The following is a 23,144-nucleotide window of genomic DNA, read 5'->3' as shown; positions in this document are numbered from 1 at the left end:
TGATTTTCCAACCATGGGCCACAGGAATTTTTTTTTTTTTGGTACGTGCCCCTAGCGGGAACCGAACCCGGGACTCTCTGGTCCGCAGGTCGATGCTCCAACCGCTGAGCCAAACCGGCCAGGGCTACACAAGAATTTTTAAATAAGAATTTTTAAAACATGCAATACCTGACAAGTTAGTCAGAGGCACTGACCTCTTTTCCCTTGGATTGTCAAATTTAAAAAAATTACAACAGCCAACATAATAGTCTCCTGGTGTGAATGAATCAAAATTATACTTTTTTTTTTTTTCTCAGATCATCAAAAAATAAATATTTTGGTGTGCCGCAGAATTTTAGTTATTAGTTTAGGGGTGCCATGAGGTGAGAAAGGTTGAAAATCGCTGCCCTAAGTTCTAACCAGAAGTGAAAACTAAGTCAATCATTTATGAAGTTTCATATGGATGCTTTAAAATCTGAAGGAGATTTGGGTAAATGTCAGCCCTTTTCAAAGTTCACACATCTCCAGCATAAAGTGGCATGAGGAGGAAAACTGTTCAAGAAAGAGACCAGCATCCCTTTCTGATGATATTTATAGAGGCTGACGGTCAGAGTCCTAAGGACTGGTGATTCGAGAAAATAAAGGAGGTAAGCAAAATAAACAATTTACCTTGCTGTACACTTAATGATGATAGAACTATGCATTATTGTACAATATGCATTATTTAGAAGGTGGTGTCAGAATTTCTTTTAGAGAGATAAAGTGTTTATATAGCAAAACACCTTCACAGACTCTCAGGAAATGACTGTGAGAAATGTTTTTTGTTTGTTTTTGTTTTATGTTATTGTAGACAAGTTTCTCTCCTCTCTATCCTCCAGCTTCCTAATCTGTAAAATGAAGTGAACATGAGCACATAGCTACTATTGTTTATTGAATTAAATTAGTTAAAAGATATAAAGTATTTAGCATGGTTCCTAGCACATTGAAGTACTTAATAGATATTAGCCTCGCCTATTAATGTGAGACAGAGGGAGAGCTAAATTGCTATTTAATAAACGAATAAAGTTTTAGCAGGGGTGGGTGGGACTGGAGAGCTATAAAGGCAAAATCAAAAAGTCCCAGGGGTGGAGGTTTGTCCAGCCATGTGGATGAAGCAGGAGCCTGAGCAGGAGACATAATCCATGGAAATTACGCAACTGGGATTGTGGGGGCGGCGACTTCTGACCTGGCTCCAGTGATTCGTGCCTCTATGCAACCTCCTCCCTGGCATGTGGAATGGACCTCGTGACTTGCTTCCAAAAACTAGATTACAGGCAAAAGTAATAGATGTCACTTCCACGATCAGGTTATGGAAGATGGACACTTCCCCCGCGAGGCACTGTCCCTCCTGTTGGCACCCTCTGCCTCACTCTCCACTGCTGTCTCTACTGCTGTGCTGTGAGACCCCTGGAGAGAGGCCTGGGTGACAAGGAGCTGAGGGAGGCCTCCAGCCAATAGTCTGCAAGGAACTGTGAGCTCCGAAAGGCTCAGGTCAACCGCACCCGGATTCCTGACACAGAAACTGTAAAGGCTGTTGTTTTAAGCCATTAAGTTTTGGGATGACTTTTATGTAGCAATAGATAACTAATATAGGGAGAGTGAAATGAGATGTTGAGGAGAAGAATGAACAAGGACATTGTAAAGATAAGGAAGTCCAGTACCACATTTTAATTCAACTGCTATTCTGCTTTCTGCAGTAATCACTGCCCAGTGCCTAAAATATTTAATCAAAGTCTGCTACACAAAAGACTCTCAAGTCTGTGGCATTTTGAAAAAATAAATAAAAGGGGTCTAAATGTCAACTTTCTCTTAATAAGAGGTAGCGAGAAAGGAAACAGCTGTAAGAAGCAAGAAACAGATGGCTTGAAATTTTAACAGTGGCCATAAACGGACATCGGGGTGACCACCTCCCCTCTCTCCTCCTTTCTCCACACAAGAATTCCTAAAAATATTATGGGGGATGATAAGTCACTGGTGGTCTAAAGTTGTTTGTGTAGCAACTGAGTGGGCTGAGCTGTGTGTGCAAAGGGAGGAAATGGAGAGTGTGACACCTTCACTCTCCTTTCAATAGTTGGCTCTCATGGGTCAGAGTGAGGAGTCACTGGGGTAATATGTGCTGCCTGGCATGTGGCAAGTCCTCCATGAATGCCACTTACCCTTTGGGGAATTCCATGGCTTGCTTTCTTTGTTTCTTCCTCAGTTCTTTGTAAAGTAAGGATATCACCAATTATTCACGAATTTATTGGATCCATTCATGTACTAGGTTAAGTTGGGGAGCACAAGGTATCCATCCAGTCTAGCTCAGGAAGGGCAGTGATTTTCTTTAAAAAAAATGTGTTCCTCCCCAAACACCGTCCCTATAACACCTGTCCCATTCCACAACACCGCTTCATAAACACCCAGAAAGTGGAGCCTAAAGGGAAGTGGACATCCATGCTCGGTTCACCCCACATTGTTCATGTTCTTTCAGTTGCTCAGCTTTCACTGACAGGGTCCAGTACATTTCATGTTTTTTTGTTTGTTTGTTTGTTTGTTTTAATCCTCGGTGAGGACATTTTTTCATTTTTTGTTCAGATAGAGTGGGGAGGGAGAGAGAGAGAGAAACATCGATGTGAAAGGGACACATCGAGTGGCTGCCACCCGCATGATTTCATGTTTTTCATCTGACCAACAAGACCCAGTGGAGAGCATGCTGCTCTTAGATTCAAGACACCTGGAAAGCGTAGGCATCTTATGGTCAGAACACTTGGGCGCACTCTGTTCTTAGAGTCAGGACACCTGGATGAAGTCCTGAATCCACTAGGGTGTTTGCTTTTGCCAATGCACTTCAGAAGCTTGTGGTTATCAGTTATATCATCTTAAAACCAGGGGTAGATAATTCTTCTTCCCTACCGCATCATTTTAAAGATCAAGTAAGACAATGCACTGAAAGTTTTGTGGAAATTATATATTATGAATATGACAGTAAATTTCTTCTATCTCATGATAGGAATCCTCATACGTACATTTTCTGCTAGAATTTGGCAACAATAGTAAATATAAAAGCTAGCACTTGCACTTCTTGGTGCCTGCACTAGGGAAACTCTGGCATGATTGCATTCAGAAATATGTACAAGGGTCTTCATTGTTATAAGGGCTGCAATAGAAAAATACTGGGAGCAATTTCAAAAAAATTGGGAGTGCATAGCTACTGTTAATATGCATTGGGTACATGAGTGAATGGGTACACGACTCGTGGTATATTTGTAAAATGAAATATTGTATGATGTCAAAAAGAATGCATTAGATCTGAATGCATTATAGTCCCAAAATATATTAAAAAGGGACTGTTGAGCCCTGGCCGGTTTTGCTCAGCGGTTAGAGCATCAGCCGGTGGACCAATGAGTCTCGGATTCAATTCCGGTCAAGGGCACATACCTCAGTTGCGGTTTGTCCCCAGTCCTGGTTGGGGTCATGCAGGAGGCAACCAGTCGATGTGTCTCTTTCATGTTGATGTTTCTCTCTCTCTCTCTCCCTCCCTCTCCCTCTATCTGAAAATAAATAGAAAAATATCCTCAGGTAAGGATTAAAAAAAAAAAAAAAGACTGTTGAATGAAAAGAGCAAATGGAATGGTATGTATTGTGTGGTATTATTTATAGAAAGCTTTAAAACATGCAAAAATAATAATGTACACTGTATTTGGATGTACACATATAATAAAAAAAAAAGTATAAAAATAGCCATGGGCAAAAAGACACCTACTAAATAAGAGAAGATATTTGCAAATAATATATCTGATAAGAGGTGAATATCCAAAATGTATAAAAAACACATACAACTCAACATCAAAAAATAAACATTCTGATTTAAAAAAGGCAGAGAACCTGAACAGACATTTCTCCAAAGAGGACATACAGATGGCCAATAGACATATGTAAAGATGCTCAACATCACTAATCATCAAATAAATGCAAATCAACACTACAGTGAGAAACCTCATACCTGTCAGATCATCTGTTATCAAAAAGTCGATAAATAACAAGCATCAGCAAGGATATGGAGAAAAAGGAACCCTCAGGTACTATTAGTAAGAGTGTAAAAAAGTGTAGCCACTACAGAAAACAGTATGGAAGTGCCTCAAGAAAATAAATATAAATTTACTATATGATCCAGCATTTCTACTTCTGGGTATTTATCCAAAAACAAAAACAAAACAAAAATACACTAATTTGAATAGATTTATGCACCCCTATGCTCATTGCAGCATTATTTACAATCAACAAGGTATGGAAACAATCTAGGTGTTCATGGATAGATGGATAAAGAAGAATGTGTGTGTGTGTGTGTGTGTGTGTGTGTGTATTAGAATATCACTGATCAATAAAAAAGAATGAAATCTTACCATTTGTGACAACATGGATGGACCTAGAAGATATTATGCTAAGTCAAATAAGTCAAAGCAAGACAAATACTGGATTATTTCACTTAAATTTGGAATCTGTAAAACAAACAAAACAGATACAGAGAACAAACTGATGGTAGCCAGAGGGAAGGAGGGCAAAGGAATGGGTACAAAAAAGGAAAGGGGAAATAAGAGGTGTAACCTTCAGTTATAAAACAAATAAGTCATGAGGATGTAATACATAGCACAGGGAATATGGTCAATAATATATTAACTTTGTATGGTGATAGATGCTTACCAGACTTATTGTGGTGAGCATATCACAAGGTACAAAATGTAGAATAACTATGTTTTATACCTGAAGCTAATATAATATTGTATGTCAACTATATTTTAACAAATAATATAGCCATGAGAATCATAAACCCAAATTCTCTTAAGTGGTTTCCTCTGGGATGGGGGGCAGGGAATGATATCAGTGAGGGTGACACATGGGACTTCACTGTCCTTTATAGCAATTTATTTATTTTGGAGGGAAGAAAGGACTGGAAGAAAATATGATAAAATATTAATATCTGGCAAGTCTGGACAGTGGGATGTTTTTGTTCATTATATACTTTATATGCATTATGTAGGCTATGCTTTACTATATACTTAAAATATTTCATAATAGTTTTCAATAAAGAAAAAATAATTTATATAAAGGAAATGATAGGAAATGTAGACTAAGATTGACATTTAAATATGCTCTTCATAGCATTTTTATAATAAGAAGAGAAAGCCTAAATATTATCTGAGTGGAAAATAATAAACTAACGGCTAAATGAACTCTGGTATGTCCATATAATTTATTACATAGCCAAAGATAACAGCTTTAAGAAGAAATGTATCAAATAATGTTAAGTGAAAAAGCAGGATACAAAATGATGTGCACTATTGCCTCAACTATCCATGTTTATGTGTGTTGAAGTGTGCAGGTGTGTGTTTGTGTGTATATGTTTGTGAAGGAAATAAAGCCAAACTTATAATAGTTTGTCTCTGTATTACAATATTATAGATGGCATTAATTTTGTATTTCTTCTTTTCTGTATTTTAAAAATGTAGTATGAGGAGCGGTAAACCTTTAAAATAACATATATATTTAAAATGGTGAAATGTTCAGCTAATCAGACATGTAAATGATCACATACAGAGACATGACAATATGCTGTTCACACAACAGTACTGCAGTATCTACGCCAGGTGGATATTAATGCCACTTAATCTGCCTTTTGCTGCCTTCAGGAATGTATTGTCAAATGGATATGCTTCTGTTTTAGGATCTCCAAGATATTTGTTAGTTGGCCATATCTACAATTGTAATAGACCTCTCTCCAAGCTCCAGGCTCATATATCCAGTGCCATCCCAGACCTCCTGGCTTGTATGGTCTCATGATCCTTGAAAGTGAACATGTCAAATTGAAGTCATCTCCTCCTACTAATTCCTCCTTTACCTTCTTTTCTTGCTTCAGAGAATGCCAGAAGCATGGACCCAGTTGCTAAGACATTTTAGATCTCTTCCTTATCTCCCCCCAATTGAATGGATTCCGTGTTCTGTCCATTCTCTCTCTGATGTATCTCTTGGGCGCCTTCCCGCCACCTCCCCCGCAGGGCCTCCTCTTGGTGTGGGACTGTATCACGTCTTGCCTAAGTCACCACAGCAGCCTGAATTCTCCCTGCCTAAATGTGTGCCCCCTTCAATTCAGTCTCCAGATGACAGCCACTGTGCAGTGTGTTCTTTTGAAAAAATGTAAAATGTGATGTAAAAGCTGAGCATCCCAACACTTCAAAAATTGCACTACAGCCTGTCTGGTATAGCTCGGTGCACCAAGAGGTCACTAGTTCAATATTCCCAATGCGGGCACATGCACAGGTTGTTGGCTCACCCCCCCCCCCACTAGGGGGCGTGCAGGAGGCAACCCATGGATGTCCTCTCATTGGTGCTTCTGTCTCTCCCAGTCCCTTCCTGTCTCTCTCTAAAAAAAAAAAAAAAAAAAAAAAAATCAATAAAAATATTTTTTAAAAAATAAAAAATTGTACTACATCAAGACAAGCAATCACTGATGCTCTGTGGAGAACTGAAGAGCAAGTGACTGATGGGGTGCACAGCTCTTCGGCCAGCTGCTCCTCCCCTGTGATCAAGACCCTGGCTGACCGAGTGACTCACAATCACCATACTGAAGCCGTCAGTACTTACTGCCCAAAGCACATGACTGAGGGAGGGAAACGAACATTAGCTTCCTCGGTAATGTTTGCATTTTCACTTCTAGAAACTGGAATAGATCCCCTCAGACTGCTGGGGAGTAGGTAGGAGAGGGATATTTCTCCTGAACCTCCTATCTGCTTGTTTCACTAACTTTCATCTTGCTCATGGAGAAAATGAAGCCACTACAGGTGTGGTTTAAAATGATTACCAACTAAAAAGATTACAAAATAAAAAGAAACTATTTTAATTCAAAAGCAAAACACAGCATATTTTACAATCCCCAAGGCAAGGAGGTGCTTCAGTGCTGAGCTCTGCAAGCAAACACACTCTAAATGTATGGAACGTGCTGGCTTCATGTTTCTTCTTATCTCATCTGTGGACCTTCTGGAAGGCAGCAAAATAACACACTAATGACGTGATATCATTTACTGAGATGATATTGAAGAATGTGTGAATAAAATTATAATATATATTTTAGGATTTAAGAAAGTACTTGAAAATAAAACAAAACAGATCTATTTAAAGACGCATGATGATAGTTAGCAATGGACTGAGGGTTGTGAACCCAGTTCTGTAGTTCTGTGTGCCTACGGTTCACAATTTTTAAAAAGATAAGTGAAGATCCCTAACATAGTTTGAATAGTAATAGAAACAGGAGTAGTCGTAACAGAAATATTAGGAGTAGCAGCTAACACTTATCTGTACCAGACGCTGTAATAAATGCTTTACATATATTTTAAAAAATTCAATCCTTCTTCCAATTTTATTTTTCCATTGGTAAGATCGAGGCTCAGAAACACATAATGCACTTGCTCACAGTCATACACTTAGTAGAGCAGAGCAAGTATCCATCTGATCCTATCCATCTGACATCTGATCAGTTATCATTATACTAACTGAAAAGACAAAATCAAGTATCATTCATTGAGAATAGAATATTGAAAGACAGTGAGTCTATGAAGCTAAGTGAGATGCCTGTGATCTCCTAGAAAGACAATTATGGTAGCTCGGGGAGTAGAGTGGAAGTCTCCTCTCACGTATCCAGGCCTACAATATAGCCTCCTTAGTGGCATTTTAGAAATTCTTACTTGGGGCCCCATGGATTTGAGTGGTTGGCACCTGTCATGCATTCCATCCCACTAAACATGCATGGGATTCCCAGCAGGGCTAATTTAGCAGACTGTTAACAAAGGGCGCAGTGTTTGGGACCGATAAATAAACCTAAATTTATATCCCTGATTCCTCAACTCAGTTCTATTCTTGAATTCAGATATAAACCCACTCCTGTCCTTTCCCAACCACACTCTAACTGTGCGGTCCAGCACGGCCTCTGTTCTCACCCTGCCCCAGGGCAATTGGGCTTCCAACTTGGGCTTTACTCTTTACTTCCTTTTTAACTCCTTGCAACACATGTCTACTGCTTTAGATGGCCTTAAAGCTTATCAGGGTAAAAAAAATGTCGTGAAGAATAAGATAGTTAGGGTACAGAAGAGATCATTTCCATGAGGTGGCAGAGTCAATTTTGAGGATGACAATCCATGAAATACGCTCACACATTACCTACGGTAGTGTAGCTGCTGCTGAATTCCCATTTTGGAGTGAGAACTGTGCTAAGATAGAGGAAATATCAAGCGATAGGGAGGGGAATCGCTCAGGAAATTATCCAAGCTCTTCGAGTCATAAATATGAGGACAGAAAGGAAAATATTAGTCATTCTAGCAGCTTTTCTTTGGGGCAGAGAGGAGGAAGCATCGGTTTCTTCAGTCAGGAGTACTTTCCAGTGACGTGGCCCTGAAATTAATACCAAGTGAAATGTATAGTCACACATCTCATGGGCATTGTCACTCTTATTCTTTGTTCTGTATTATCACACTCAATCTGCAAATTTTACAGGAGACTATAAAGTCGAATAATTTGCATTTGTTCCAACTAGTGACTCCAATGTTAATATAAAAAGAAATCCAAGAAGCTCATTTTATTCACAAAGAAACAAGCACTTAAGGAGATCCCGAGCTGACATGTAAACAAAACAAAAGGAGGCCTGTGTCCACAGATTGAGAACTGGCTTCAATTCCATCATTCTTCGCTTTGGGGATGTGAAGCATTGGCACAGCTCTGGGTGACTAATTTGGCACTGGAGCGCAAAGTGGCTGAGAAGGTTAGCAAAAGTAAGCTACAAATTAACGTTTTAAAGAGATCACCCCCAAGTATCGAATGGAAACCAAATTTGGGAAGAGTGGAGAGAGAGAAGAAATGAGAAGGGGAAGTAGACTGATTTCTGTCTTGGATTTATTTGTAAAACAATAAATGCTTAAGGAAGACTTGTTTCCATCATCTCTTTGAAGCCCTGAGTTCTATTATTCCTGTGTCTCTTTGCTCTGTTTTGGAAATGAGCAGTGTTTTCAAAGGAAACACATCATGGGTAGTGTCTTAAAAAAATAAAACAAAATGTGGAAACTGCAGTGTGTGTTTGCCCTGTTCCACCCTGTGCCTCATTGTCAAATCATGTTCATAACAACAGACACTGCAGCTTTGGGGCGGGGGCTGGGCATCTGGTTTCCTCCAGTTCTAACCAGACACTTTGCTTTCTTTCTCCTAGATCTGTCCAAAAAGCTTCAGAAAAGAACTCGGCTACTCATCATGTGCCCTTTCTTTGAGGCTCGGTGATTCCTAGTGTGTGTTTTATCCCAATGAGCTCCCGGCGCTGGACTGCGGTCTGCTTGCTTTTATCTGTGTCGTACTGATTCTCACAAGGCAGACATTCCATCGCGCTGAGCAAAGAGGATGCTGAAATCAGAGGTCGGGGGCTCGGGGCCACTGGTGCTGCTGAGCGGCCGTCTCTGCCCGCCCTCACGGAACCCCAGCAGCATTTCCCAGGGCGCAGTAAGACCTTGCAGGGCTACGTGAATCTCAGGCTCTGGAGAGAGACCCTAATTAAGCAATTAAACTCTCGGTCGCAGGTCACTTTAAAACTCAGCCGTCCTGAAGGGAACGATAATGGAGCCATTTTTGTGTTGACCACACAGGGTCACGCCCAGCTGATGGGTCCCACTGCCGCCTTAACCAGAACTACTCACAATGTGTGTCATTCAGGAGCCCCGAGGTTAATGAAACTGGCCGCTGTAAAGCGATGGAGCAAACATATTACCAAATTAGTTGAAATTTGAGGGCAAGTTGAGCTTTTCATCAGCACTCCATGATGCCATTGCCGTTTCAAGACAAGTCAGAAAATTCTTTTTCTCTCTTTTTTCATTACAGCAGCAAGTAATTCTAGAAAACGCACTTCTGCGATGTTATCCAAGTTCTCAAGTGGCTCAGAATAGTGAGATTGTCTATCAATAACTGTGCTGGGTAATGAACACCACACAGCACGTTCCCAAATGTGTCATCTGCAATTTTCCACTGATCATTGCAGGAGATGCAGCAAATATTCCTTTATTCCTTTATTCAGCCATGCATCTATTAGGAATTCATGCATCAAACAGACTGGTGCCTCTGAAATACAAAGACTGCTGCTATGGGTTACCTGAGACGGGATGGAGGTTGGGCATCACTGTTCCATTTAAAGTTTCTCATTCATTTTTCCACTTGCGGAATTTTGCCTTTAGTCCCATGAAACCAAGAGCGATGGCTTGGGGCTGCCTGTGGGGTTACCCTGCCTCCACTTGGGACCCTTGGGGACCAGGCCAACTACAGGAAGAGCTCTCGTCTGCATAGCAAGTAGAATGTGGAATGACCCTCCTAACGGATGCCTGGTGGACTCATGCCCCAGCGGCTGAGCAGAAGTTTAGTGCATGTGAGTCTGACTGTAGCTTCTGGAATGAACCCACTGTGGACACTGCCTGGTCCTTAGTGTCTGTTCCTTCAGCTCCCGCCTTGTTCCCTTCTTTCTACACATCAACACAACACCAAACAGGATCCTCTTCCCTAGTCTCTCTCTTTCTGCTTGGGTTCCCCAGGCACTCGGTTTTATAAACGGGCAATTTAAAATCCCCCGGCCATGAGGAGAGGGAGTTGTGGGCCTAGAAACTAGTGTCTAGCAGTGCTCAATGCTGAGTTGACCAAAGATAGATGGGTGAGTGGAATGCAGACCTCCCTGCTGCAAAGCAGAGACACTGTCCACTGCATGTTCGAATCCTAACGCTTCCTCCTACTGGGTGTATCTGAAAGAGAACTCACAGTGGTTCCAAAGTAAGCCTAATTTTATTTTCTCTCCCTATTTTCCCAGCTCTCCTTTATTCTGCCATTTAGTTTTCTGCACATAGGCTATGATTTTTATATTTTACCAAAATACCTATTCTTACTTTAGGCTCGCTTGCATTTTAGTGCTGATCCTGCTATTAATTTCTACCTGGTATTGACGCTGACCCATCTGGACACCAGTTCTCTGATTTTTGAAACAAGAAGAGAACAGCAAATTATCTCTGTTCTCTCATTTTCCAGCCTTCACATTCTATGCATCTATGTGTTTATGGCTGTTAACCATAATGACTGTTAAAATTAATATTTTCACTTCTGATAATCTAAATTATTATGGGAGTTAAAAAAAATGATGGCTGGTCTTGGCCAAGTACAATTTACCTCAATATTAAATAGTACACTTGAGGTCTATTAAAAATTCCATGAACACTAACATTATCTGGTAACATCATTGGCAGCATTCTCTTTGCTAATGACTCTGTATAAGCCACAGGACCGTGGAATTAATTTGCATGTCTTCAGAATGAATGATTGGCTTTGTATGAGCTGAAATTGCAGAGATGTTTTGTACGATATTGGACTTTAAGGTACGTTTCACATCCAGTGTCCATCTAGCTATAAAGGATAATGGCTGGGCCTCAATGCCTGCCTTCATGAATCCCTGGACAGCTAACTCTAACCTGGAGCCAAGCCTCCAGCCTCGCCAGGACACTGCCTGCCTGGTTCCAAACCTCTGCTCACCTCCCATCTCCATAACTGAGTCCACTTGGCCACCATACACAGCAGATCTTTACCCCCATTTACCTGAACAGCCTTTTTTCATATTTCTTTATCCTTTCACAGGGTGATTAATACATTGTAAAAACAAAAATCATTTCATTTGTATATGATTTATGCAATTTCAATAAAAATAAATGTGCAAGTCAAAACAAATCTTATGGTCAGGTGTGTGTTCCAATTTCTCCTTCTGGAAGTATGAAATTAATAGGGCCAATCTGCCTCCTCTCTAGGTCTCTGCCCTGATAACATGCCTCTATCAGTTATTTCATTTACCTTTTATAATCACCTACTCTTTTCCACCAGCATCTTGCTCTGTCGACATGCTTAAGCTTCTCCATCATTAAAAAACTATATATATATATATATATATATTTCCCATTGATCTTGCTTTCCCTCTAAATAGTCCACTTCCATAATTCTGGGAAACAGCTAAGAAGCCCCTGCTCCTGGTCTCAAGTCTTCCACCACTACGCACACCATCCCGGGCCTTACAAGGGCATCACAGGCCAAATCCAGTGGCTTTGTTTCAGTCTATGCTACCACTCTCTCCTGGTTCTCCACTCACCTCTCCGAGGCCTCTTCCTCAGTCTCCTTTGCCTCTGTTCCTTCCTCTGCCTCTAAAGTAGTGCGTTTCCCAAAGTGCGGCCCTTTTGTCTTTATACAATACTCCTATACATGATCACACCTGCTTCTGTAGTGTTCACAACCATCCAAATGTCCAGAAATCATCCTCAAATGGATATGTCTCACTCACGACCCATCCTGAATTCCTGTGTTGAACTCTATAAGGAACATGCTGTAGACCATTAAATTCAAGTTTCCAAACTCAGTAGTCGACCTTTTTACTCAATTAATGGCATCATCATTCACCTATTCTTCATGAAAACAATCTTAACTTCTATCTCTATCACGCAGCCCACCCTCCACCATGTAATTAGCCTCTGAGTTTTGGTGACTATACCATTCTAAGAGTTTTTCAATATGGCCTTTATTTCCATCCCTAGGGCCACTGCCCAAGGTTTCTCAATAGTTTCCCAAACAGTTATTATACCATCTTTCTCTTTCTTGGCTAATCATGTGGTAACAACTGCCTATTATCATGGTAGTGTATGGTTTTGAGTATATTACTCCTCTATTTTACGGAAAACTTTCATAAACCCCATACTCTCTATGGGATTATTTCCAATTCTTCACAGAGCATAAAAGAGTTTGTCTAATTTGTATGTCTTCTGTAGACCCTTGGTCTCCATATGCTCTCCAACACATAGTTACACTCCAGGGACAACATGCTATTCTCCTGTTCCTAAATGTCTGTGCCCATTCATACTCTGGGCACAATTTCCCTCCTCCTTTCCCCAAAGCTTCTTCTCCTGGCCTCAGCACCACATTTCTACCAGTGAAATTCTGCCACTTAAGGGTCATCGTCAGTGTGAAACCTTCTCTGGCTTCCAGGCCTAAATGAATCACTCTTGTTTTCTCCGATTATTACAATTTATTGAGTCCTGGGTACACGAAACACTAGGTGCTGTGCTATAACAAAGATTCCTAAGTAGGATCTTCTTTTACTGAAGACCTTGAGGCCCAGGATCACAAGTGAAGAGTCCTGGCGCCTATGACCATCGCCCCTCACAGTAGCTCACGTCATCTTCCTCATTTCAGTGCTAACTGAACGTGTCTCTGGGAGCAGACATCATCATGATTATGGCTAGCACAAACTGAGAACTTTCTATATGACAGACAGGTCACTTACATAAATGCAAATACCCCCACAACAAATCTGTCACAGATACTCTACTATCCCCATTTTATAGTAAGTGGAATGATTAACTTTCTCCCAGCCAGAAAGTGGCAAAACCCAGACTCAGTTTTAGGTCTGCTCCACAGAGCTAGGTTTCGTAAGCGTGGTGCTGCGGGTCTCACTCTGCTGGCATGTTCACTCTGTATATCAGTGTGGTACTCAGGTGCTTAAGGTGATAGCTTCTGAATGCACCATCTGCTCACAGGTGGGGATACTCCAACTACTTCATACAGGACTTTCTGATTCCAACAACTCATTTAGACTAATACTTTTTGTTTTGTTTTGTTTTTTATCCTCACCTGAGGACATTTTTTCCATTTTTTGTTCAGATAAAGTGGAAGGGAGAGAAAGAGAAAGAGAGAGAGAGAGAGAGAGAGAAACATCGATGTGAAAGGGTCACATCAAGCGGCTGCCACCTGCACGGCCCAACCCAGGTCTCCCTGTACCACAGGCCAACGCTCTAACTGCTGAGCCAAACCGGCCAGGGCACTTTTTGTTTTTGTTTTTTTTAACTTATCTGCCAGACTGGACTTCTCCTAGCACCTGTCTTTGGGTTTATTTTCCTATCTTCATGACTATGACCAGCTCATATTTGAGGTTTAACTTCCTCCAATCTGTCCCCTATTGGTACAGTTTAAGCCAAGCCCATCTGCACGCTGAGATAAGGCAGTGGTTCTCAGAAAAGCCCGGCTGTGTATTTATGTCTCAGGTAGGGGGGAAATCCAACTCATGACCACAGGAGGCAAAGAATGCATCTATGCTGGGTGTGCCTTTGATCTAAGCTTTGTTTTATTCACACACCACTGTACGTTGAATTCTATAGTTTATGGTTAAGGACAAGAAACTGTACCTGGCAGCAGACAGAGGGAGAGAGGAAGTGATGGAGAAATGGCGCCCACCGAAAGCAAAACTATGAAGAAGACAGTTTGCCTCTGGCCCATTCAAACTTCTCTTGAACACCCCTCTTCTGCTTCAATGCTTTATTTTGCCTTCATTTTTTAAGGCTCTTTGGGAGAGTACAGAATTCTTGCTTGGTAGTTATTTTCTTTCTTCAAACTGAAACTACCATCCCATTGCCGTTTTTTTGCTTCCAATGATCACAACCAAAAAGTTGGTTGTTTGGGTTCCTTGGAATTCTTGTTTTTGTAAATGTTGTCTTCCATCAGTTTTAGAAGAGTCTTAGCCATTATCTCTTCAAATATTGCTTCTGCTCCATTTTTCTCTCTTTTTCTTCTGGGATTACAATGACATGTGTGGTATATCTTTTTATATCTGTCCTCTATGTGTTTTACCTCTTCTCTATATTTTTTATCTTTTTGTTTATCCATTTTTTGGGGGGTGGGGGGGCAGACAGGTTCTTCTGACTTACCTTTCAGTTCACTATTTCTATCTTCATCTTTGTCCAACTTGTCTAATATGCAAAAAAAATACTTCAGCTATTGTATTTATACAGTTAAAAATGTTCAGTTAGGTCCTGGCCAGTTTTTCTCAGTGGTTACAGCAAAGGGTCTCGGGTTTGATTCTCAGTTAAGGGCATATATCTGGGTTGCAGGTTCAATCCCTAGCCCCGGTCAGGGTCATGCAGGAGGCAACCAATATATCTGTCTTTCCCACATCAGTGTTTCTCTCCCCACCCCCCATCTAAAAATTAATGGAAAAATATATCCTCGAGTGAGGATTAACGAATAAATAAATAAATAAATAAATAAATAAATAAATAAATAAATAAATACAATGCTCAGTTCATTTTTTTTCCTTTTTTTTTCAATGCCACTTTTTATAGTTTCAGTCCTTGCTAAAAGTTTTAAGTTTTACTTTTACTTCCCTAAGCTCAGTAGCCATAGTTGTTTACTAACGTGTGCCTGGTGGTTTTCATTTCTGGCATATCAGGGTGTTTGTTTCCACTGTCCGCTGTTAAGGTTGTATCTCATTTATGCTGTATTGGTGCCTCATATACATGAATATCTTTGATAGCGCACTGGCTATTTTATATGAAAAATTATTGGTAGAAATGAGGTGCAGGATGATTTTAGTCTCCCTTTGAAGAAGATTTTAAATTACTTCTACTGGCTATCCAGTTCCTAAACGCATTAGCAGTACAGAGCTCCCTTCTTGATTCTATGGCTTGAGATTCTGGGGGCCACACAGGGGACTTGAAGCTCAGACACAGTCTCTGTGAAAGCCGTTCTATTTTCATGGTACCTCCGATCCGGCGAGCTTTCTCGGGCCCTCCGCCCCACTCAGGCCTGGGCTGCAGCTGTGCTCCTCTTTGTCCTGAGAGCCTCTCAGAGTGCTGCGACCTCCTGCCGTCAGCAGACGCCCTGTGGCAAGGCAGTCCCGAGTGGGAGGCTCACGTCTTTCTCTGGTCTTAACTCAGAAATTTCACACCATTTATGAAGCCTTTCTTGCACTTAAGAAGATGTTTTTCAGTATCAACCAACATTTTCAAATTGGCTTTGTCTGGATAGTTGGTCTGAGTTACCATTATAGAAAGTAGATATCCTAAACCTTACGTTTGTTTAATGCTTTGCTAATTTAGATTCTGAAGACTCATTTAGAAGGTTAATACATAATCATAATTCAACTAAACTTTTAAGTACATTAATGAGTTAATCCTATAGAATAGTACTTAAAATTATACCATTAGACTGAACTACTTTTAAAAATGCAAACAAATTTTTTACTTTTCTTGAGTTAAATTTGAAAGTTAGCCAGTTGAGGTTTGTGTAAGAATCTGTCAGAAAACTAAAATAGAAATATTCATTAGCTAGGATAATCTGGTTGGTATTTGAATAAAGTGTTACAAAATGCAAAACTTTTGTTAAAAATAATTAAGTTAAAACCAAAAAAGAAAATCTCAAAATACAACCTCCTTCACTCATACACTAAGCATATAGCATTAGTTACAGGTGAGAATACGTTAAAGTCGTTGGCATTAACAGAACCTTTTTGTCATCTAATCAAAAGATAGCCATATCCCTTCTCTTCCCTCCCCATCTCCCAATATATTCTGCCCTATCAGACAAATTTGTTTCAATAGCAGATTGGGATATCCTAATCTCAAGAACCCTGTGAGAACCCCTTGAGGCTTAAAAACAATTGATTTAAAGTAGTTATGATAAATTCATTCCTCCATTCCACTACACTTTGCTAATCTTTATTGCAGCTAATTCTGGACAAAGATCTGTAAAGGGACTTCTATGAAAATATCTCCTTTTTCATTGAAAAAGTACAAAATAGGAACAACTAATAGTATTTCTTCTCCCCTTTCCCAGATTTGAACTCATACAGAATGTTTGGAGCTGCTGTAGCCATTTTTTGACCATGAGGTAACAAACAAAATGAAAAGCCAATACACAGACCTGAAACACCAACCAGAAAGAATATATGCACCCCTATGTTCATAGCAGCACTATTTACAATAGCTAAGATCTGGAAACAACCCAAGTGTCCATCAGTAGATGAGTGGATTAAAAAGCTGTGGTACCTGTACACAATGGAGTACTATGCAGCTGTAAGAAAGAAAGATTTCTTACCCTGTGAGATGGCATGGAAGGACCTGGAGAGTATTATGCTAAGCGAAAACAGCCAAGCAGAGAAAGACAAATATCACATGATCTCACTTATTTGTGGAATATAATGAACTAAACGACCTGCTGAACAAAATTAACCCAGAGACATGGAGGTGGGATACAGGCTGACAAGCCTCAGAGGAGGGGGAGGTTTGTGGAAGAAGAGATAAACCACAGAACTTACATGCATGTATGCATGACCAATGAACATAAACAACAAGTTGGGGATGGAGCAGGGGGAAGGGGAGGTGGGTGTCAATGGGGGAACATCTGTAACAAAAACAATGAATAAAAATTTTTTTTAAAAAAGAAAGAAAAACCAACACACTAAGAAAGGTAGAGCAGAAATTGAGATGATCTACCTCCTGATTTGTATGTAGGTTAAAAACAAATGTCTTCATATTTTAAGTTGCTAATTGGTAGGTTTCCTATGATGTGATGTTGAAAATACCCATAATTAATATATTTGCTAAATATGCTCATATGGCAAAATTTTGACCTAGGTTTTACTCTACACAATGCTTGAAATTTGTGTCACTTACTATAATACAAGAGTCCTGAGGTTCAAGGTCAAAGTCAGTGAAGTTCAAGAGAACACGGTGATGTTTTTCCACTCGAATGACCCAGGAACAGTCGGTGTTACTCCTATAAGGACTGGGGTAATTTGGAGAATGAATCTCTCCACTGGGAGCCTGGAAAATCCCACCACAACCTGTAGGTAGAAAACCCAATTCAATAATTAGAGGAATCCCTGATACATAAAACTTTACCCCACAACCTGGTAGCATAGGACAACATGCTACTTTGTTTGACTACCACTTTATGTAGTCTATGCTAAACATTTGAAGACATGAATAGCCATCATGAATTCATTCATCGCATCAAAACAAAGGACAACTAAGAAAATACTTCAAATGTTAAATACTGATGCCAACAATTATTTGAAAAATACTGAAAAGTACAAATGAAATCAGGTTTTCATAAAGCCATAAAATGCCTTGTCATGGTTCTCTAAAAATACAGCCAACTGTAAGAATAACACATCTCCTACCAAGAATTTTGATTAATTCAGTAGTGTATGCTTTTATAAATAACTTAATGTCTGCCTTTTAAATTTTAATAGGCATAGCCCCTGGACACAGAAAACAGAGTGGTAAAGGCCAGCAGAGAGGGGGTGGGGGCTGGATGGTGGTTGGCAAAGGTTGGGGGACAATAGAGGACATCTGTACTAGTGTCAACAATTTAAAAATTAATCTGGACCTGCTATCATTATTCAGTCATTTTATTATTATATTATCAAATACCTATCATACCTACCTCTATGATCCATTATTTCTTGTATTGATAATGAGACAAACCAATAATGGAAAAATTTAGTATTATTTTCTAATAACTGCAAATCATTTTGCAGTAACCTAAACAATGTTTATAATTCTAATTAAATTCATACGTTATTAACTTCAGGAAATGTGATATACTCATTATATTACCTTAGAGTTGAGTTGCTAAAGTGGGGCCATAAGGTAGCTTCAGGTTACATTTTTGCTTTGGCATTTTCTATAAGAAACTAACTTCTCTAAGCTTTGATTTCCTCTTTACTCTGATGAGTATATGGAATGAACTTCCCACCCAGTTGGTTGTGAGGATGAAATGGGATGAGTCTTATAGAATAGTTAGGAAAGTTCCTGGCACATAGTAAGCATTCAATAAATGTGGCTATTATGGGTAGTTGTACAGGTTAACATCTAATATAACATTTTGTGCATTAATTTTTTAATTTAAATAATATGCAACAGGTAATTTATTCAGACTGCCTAAGTTCTTGGGCAGAATGTCACTACCTAACACCTAATAATTCCTAGGAATTCACAAATTCAACATTTACAGCTTCTGACCTTTGCCAAGAATCCAGAGGTCTAAACTAGGGCACGAAGAAATTCACCGCTTTGCTGAGGCCGCAGTTTAAGGCTGGTGAACAGGCACACGTCCTCAGAGAGGAAGTGAGTCTGACCAGTCACCCACTCCTGCTCTCACCATGGATTCGCATATGTTCTTTATTTTCACGTACACTGTGACTCTTCAGACGTTCAACTCTATCCCATTTGTTAGGGAAGAGTATATGCCAAAGCAGTATTCACCATGTGGGAAGTCACAGAGTTGTCAGGATGTAGCCTTTATACCTCTCTCCAACCATTTCATGAAAGTGAACAAGGGCTCGGTTTTAGTACTTTGCAGTTTCTCTTTGGTTCACTCACCTCCAGGGATGGCTTGCCATGAGACATTGAAGCCTCTCCCACTTATGAAGCTGTCGGTCTTAAATCGAATTGCTAGCTCATTTCCTGTGCTGGAGACCTGCATGGGATTCTCAGATGATCTCCGGGCACACAGCTGGGCTATTCTGGGAGAGTGGAAATCAGGGCCTCCATAGATCTACGATGGGATGCAGAAAAAAGGACTTTAATTAAGAGATATATTTAAGCAATTACAGCCCTTCCTTGATTCACTTTTACCGCCAGCTCTTGGAGTTTATTATCACCAGGAGTTAACACTGCAGCCACCCTGGGTGGGGATGAACTGTAAACTTGAGCTGGATTTTCAAAGGCACTCCCTACACCCTGGGAACACACAAGTTCAACTACCCCCAAAATGTCTGCTTATTTTATCAGCTAGAATTGTAGAATTAAACTGAACAGATGATTCCAGAATCTTCCCTATCTCCCTTCTTCCTCCTTTTCATATCTTCATGGGATTTCCTGCTTTCTTGGGCACAGGCATTGGCAATAATGCAGAATCAAGTCTGATTTTGTAACTCTTTTACGCACATTTGAATAGGGTTAGTATAAAGCCATTCTGTTGGTGAAAATCAAGTTCATGGAAGGCTACTGATCTCCCAGTTATAGTATACTTTTAGGATTTTCCACTTTGTAATCTGAATATTTTATAAGATTAGGTATTTAATTAACATGTTTGCTTCTTCAGAGGGAGTGAAAATATAACCTCTATCAGTGTGTTCTGTGGTATCCTCAAGAAATGAATCCTTCTCTGCTCCTACTCCCAGCATGCCCACTCATGGAACAAAACCAAGAGCATCCAACTTCTGCTCAGGAATTTCCCTGTGCACTCTGCTTCCATATCTGGATGGTTCCGCCTAGATCCATCTCAGTTGTCCTCAGACCTAGGCTCCCCCAATTTGCAACTGTCTATCTGATGGGGATCTAATATCCCAGTGACACATTCCTCTCAACAAATGTCTCCTTGATCTCACCTCTAGCATCTTGTAAGCAAGGACAGTCCAGCCCAGGCCGGACCTCCAGGACACCTCACACAGAGGTTTCTCAGTTGTCAGTGGGCACTGCTTATCCAGTGTATGTGTTGCAGGGAGGAGGGTGGGGAATGAGGGGAAGATAAGAATGAAACAGAAAATATTTAAAAGTAAAACTAGGTTTCCGGTCAAGATGGTAGTGTAGATAAATGCAGTATTCGCATTTGCCCACAACCACATCAAAATTAAAACTGAACTACAGAACAGCCATAATTCAGAACCCCCTGAAATCTAGCAGAACAGAATCTACAACTAAAGATATAAAGAAGAAGCCACATTGAGACTGGTAGGAGGTATGGAGACACAGAACAACTTGGTCTTACATCCATCTGTAGCAGATAAAAATTGGGAGGGATATCTCAGCTACAGAGGTCCCCCCTGAGGAGTGAGGAGTCTCAGCTCCACATCAGGCTCCCAAGCTCAGAGTTCCAGTTCCCAGAAAGAGAAGACCTCATAACTTCTGGCTATAAAAATCAGTGCTGATTGTGGCTGAGGGAGATGAGGGCGGTTAGAGTCCCAGGGTTTCCTCTTAAAGGTTTCACACATAGACTAATTCTACTGACTCTCTCTGAGCTCCAGTGCTGGGGCAGCAGCTTGAAAGGCACCAGAGACATAAGGGGAGTGTCTGCCATCAGAGCGAGAGACAGAGGGGCAGTGTTCTCCCTGACAGAAGTGCTGGCATGGGCCACTGTCCCTTTTCTGAGCCCTCTCTCAACAGAGCCAGCAGGCAGGCCCCACATCTGAGACTTCATGAACCTGGCTAAAGCTGTTAGCCCTGCCCTAGTGATTCCCTGAGGCCCCACCCCACCTACCTGCAGGACCACCCAAGGTGTTTCCAGTGGCTTTTCTATACAAATGGCCTATCTTGGCTCATGTTTTAGACTTTTCTAAAATCTCTTAAGCAGCACTTGACCTCAGCATGCCCTATAACTTTCATTAAGTAGCCCCAGGCCTGGCACTAGCAGCAGCCAGCTTTGGTTCATAGCTTGGCCTCTCTTGGGCACTTTCAAGCCCAACACAAGTAGCAGTCAAGTCATCTGCAGATTGCTTTGTAACTCATGCCAGTGGCCCCGAGAACACAGGCAACAGCTAACTTTCTAGGAGAGTCCAGAACCAGCACACGTGGTAGACAACTTCAGACCATGTTGAAGAACCACCACTACCTCCACAAGTGATCCACTCAAGGGGTAGACTCAACAGGCACCAGAGCCCTGCTGAAGTAAGTCCTGCTCTGTGGGTGGGCCCCTGCGCAGCTGATCCTCCACAGTGGTCTCAGCCAGTCCTTGCAGCTAATGGGCCTGGGGGTGGACCCCTCCCATTGATGTGCCAACAACAATTGAAGCTCAACTACAACTGGAGGGTATACACAGCCCACATGTGGAGTGAAGGGGGCACCTGAAATGCCCAGCTCGAGTAAATGGGGAGGCTGAGCCACTGGCCCCTACAGGACACCTACTACATTAGGAGAGTCCACCAAGTCGGGGAGACATCACAGCTCTACCTAATACATAGAAACAAATACAGGGAAGCAGCCAAAACAAGAAGACAAAGAAACAGGTTGCAAGTGAAAGAACAAGAAAAAGAACTAAATGAATCAGAGGCCAGCAAACTAACAGATAGAGTTAAAAAAATGGTTACAAGGATGCTCAAGGAACTTAGTGAGAACTTCCACAGCGTAAACAGTGACATGAAAACCATAAAAAAGAACCAGTTAGACTTGAAGGATATACTAACTGAATTGAAGAATAATTTACAGAGAATCAACATCAGAGATGAAGCTGAAAATCAAATCAGTTATTTGGAATATAAGGCAGCAGAAAACACCCAGTCAGATCAGCAAAAAATAAAAAAGGAAAAAAGGTAAGGATAGTGTAAGGAGTCTCATTTCATCATGAGGGTGCCAGAAGGAGAAGAGAAAGAGTGAGAAATTGAAAACCTATTTGAAAAACTAATGACAGCAAATTTCCCTGAAAGAAATAGACATACAAGTTCAGGAAGCACAGTCCCAAACAAGATGACCCCAAAGAGGCCCACACCAAGATACATCATAATTAAAATGCAAAAGGTTAAAGACAAAAAAGAGAATCTTAAAAGCAGCGAAAGAAAAGCAGTTTGTTACCTACAAGGGAGCTCCCATAAGACTGTCAGCTGATTTCTCAACAGAAACTTTGCAGGCCAAAAAAGGAGTGGCAAGAAATATTCAAAGTTATTAAAAATCAAGGTCCTACAACCAAGATTACTCTATCCAGCAAAGCTATCATTTAGAATCAAAGGACATATAAAGAGCTCTCCAGACAAGAAAAAGCTAAAGGAGTTCATCACCACCAAACCATTATCACATGAAATGTTGACGGGTCTTTTTGAAAAAAAAAGAAAAAAACAGATTTAAAAATATGAATAAAATGGCAATTAATACATATTTATAATAAAAAAAGAAAGTGATTGCAGAAAATAAAAAAAATTGACAAATATATGAAACGGGGTAAAACATCACTGAACAGGAGGCTCTGGATTTTGAGCAACAAAAGAGAAAGTAAGGCAGTTTCCCTTAATTTCAGAGAGAGGTAAGATGACACTTTGTAAGAAAACTGACAGAATTCAGAATCAGAGGCTGTTTCTGAGTTTATCATATGATTTCCTTTTTGATATTTATCATATTTGTGCATTGATATGTTTGCCTAAAGGAATAAATGGTAGCATTTTCAACTCTAAAATAAATAAATACAATAAAATGAAATTTAATTAAAAAAAAAAAAAAAAAAAGAAGATATTGACCCACTACCTTCTGGTCTTGCCAAACTTAAATTTGTGGAAGAAAGACAATTTG

The 23,144-nt window shown here is 40.4% G+C and overlaps 1 protein-coding gene across 1 annotated transcript in view; it reads right to left on the bottom strand.

Annotated features, from left to right (window-relative positions):
* Nucleotides 1-23,144, bottom strand: part of CUBN (cubilin) — a 292,271-nt gene that overhangs the window by 138,038 nt on the left and 131,089 nt on the right. Inside the window, exons 30-31 of the mRNA XM_036275497.1 lie at nt 19,251-19,425; nt 17,538-17,707 (exon numbers count right to left, since the gene is read on the bottom strand). Of these exons, the coding sequence (XP_036131390.1) occupies nt 17,538-17,707; nt 19,251-19,425 (345 nt within the window). The remainder of the gene's footprint in view (nt 1-17,537; nt 17,708-19,250; nt 19,426-23,144) is intronic.

This window comes from Molossus molossus, unplaced genomic scaffold, assembly GCF_014108415.1.
Source record: "Molossus molossus isolate mMolMol1 unplaced genomic scaffold, mMolMol1.p scaffold_m16_p_1, whole genome shotgun sequence".
NCBI lineage: Eukaryota > Metazoa > Chordata > Mammalia > Chiroptera > Molossidae > Molossus > Molossus molossus.
Note: the sequence above shows the minus strand (reverse complement) of the source record. Positions and strands in the feature narration are given on the sequence as shown.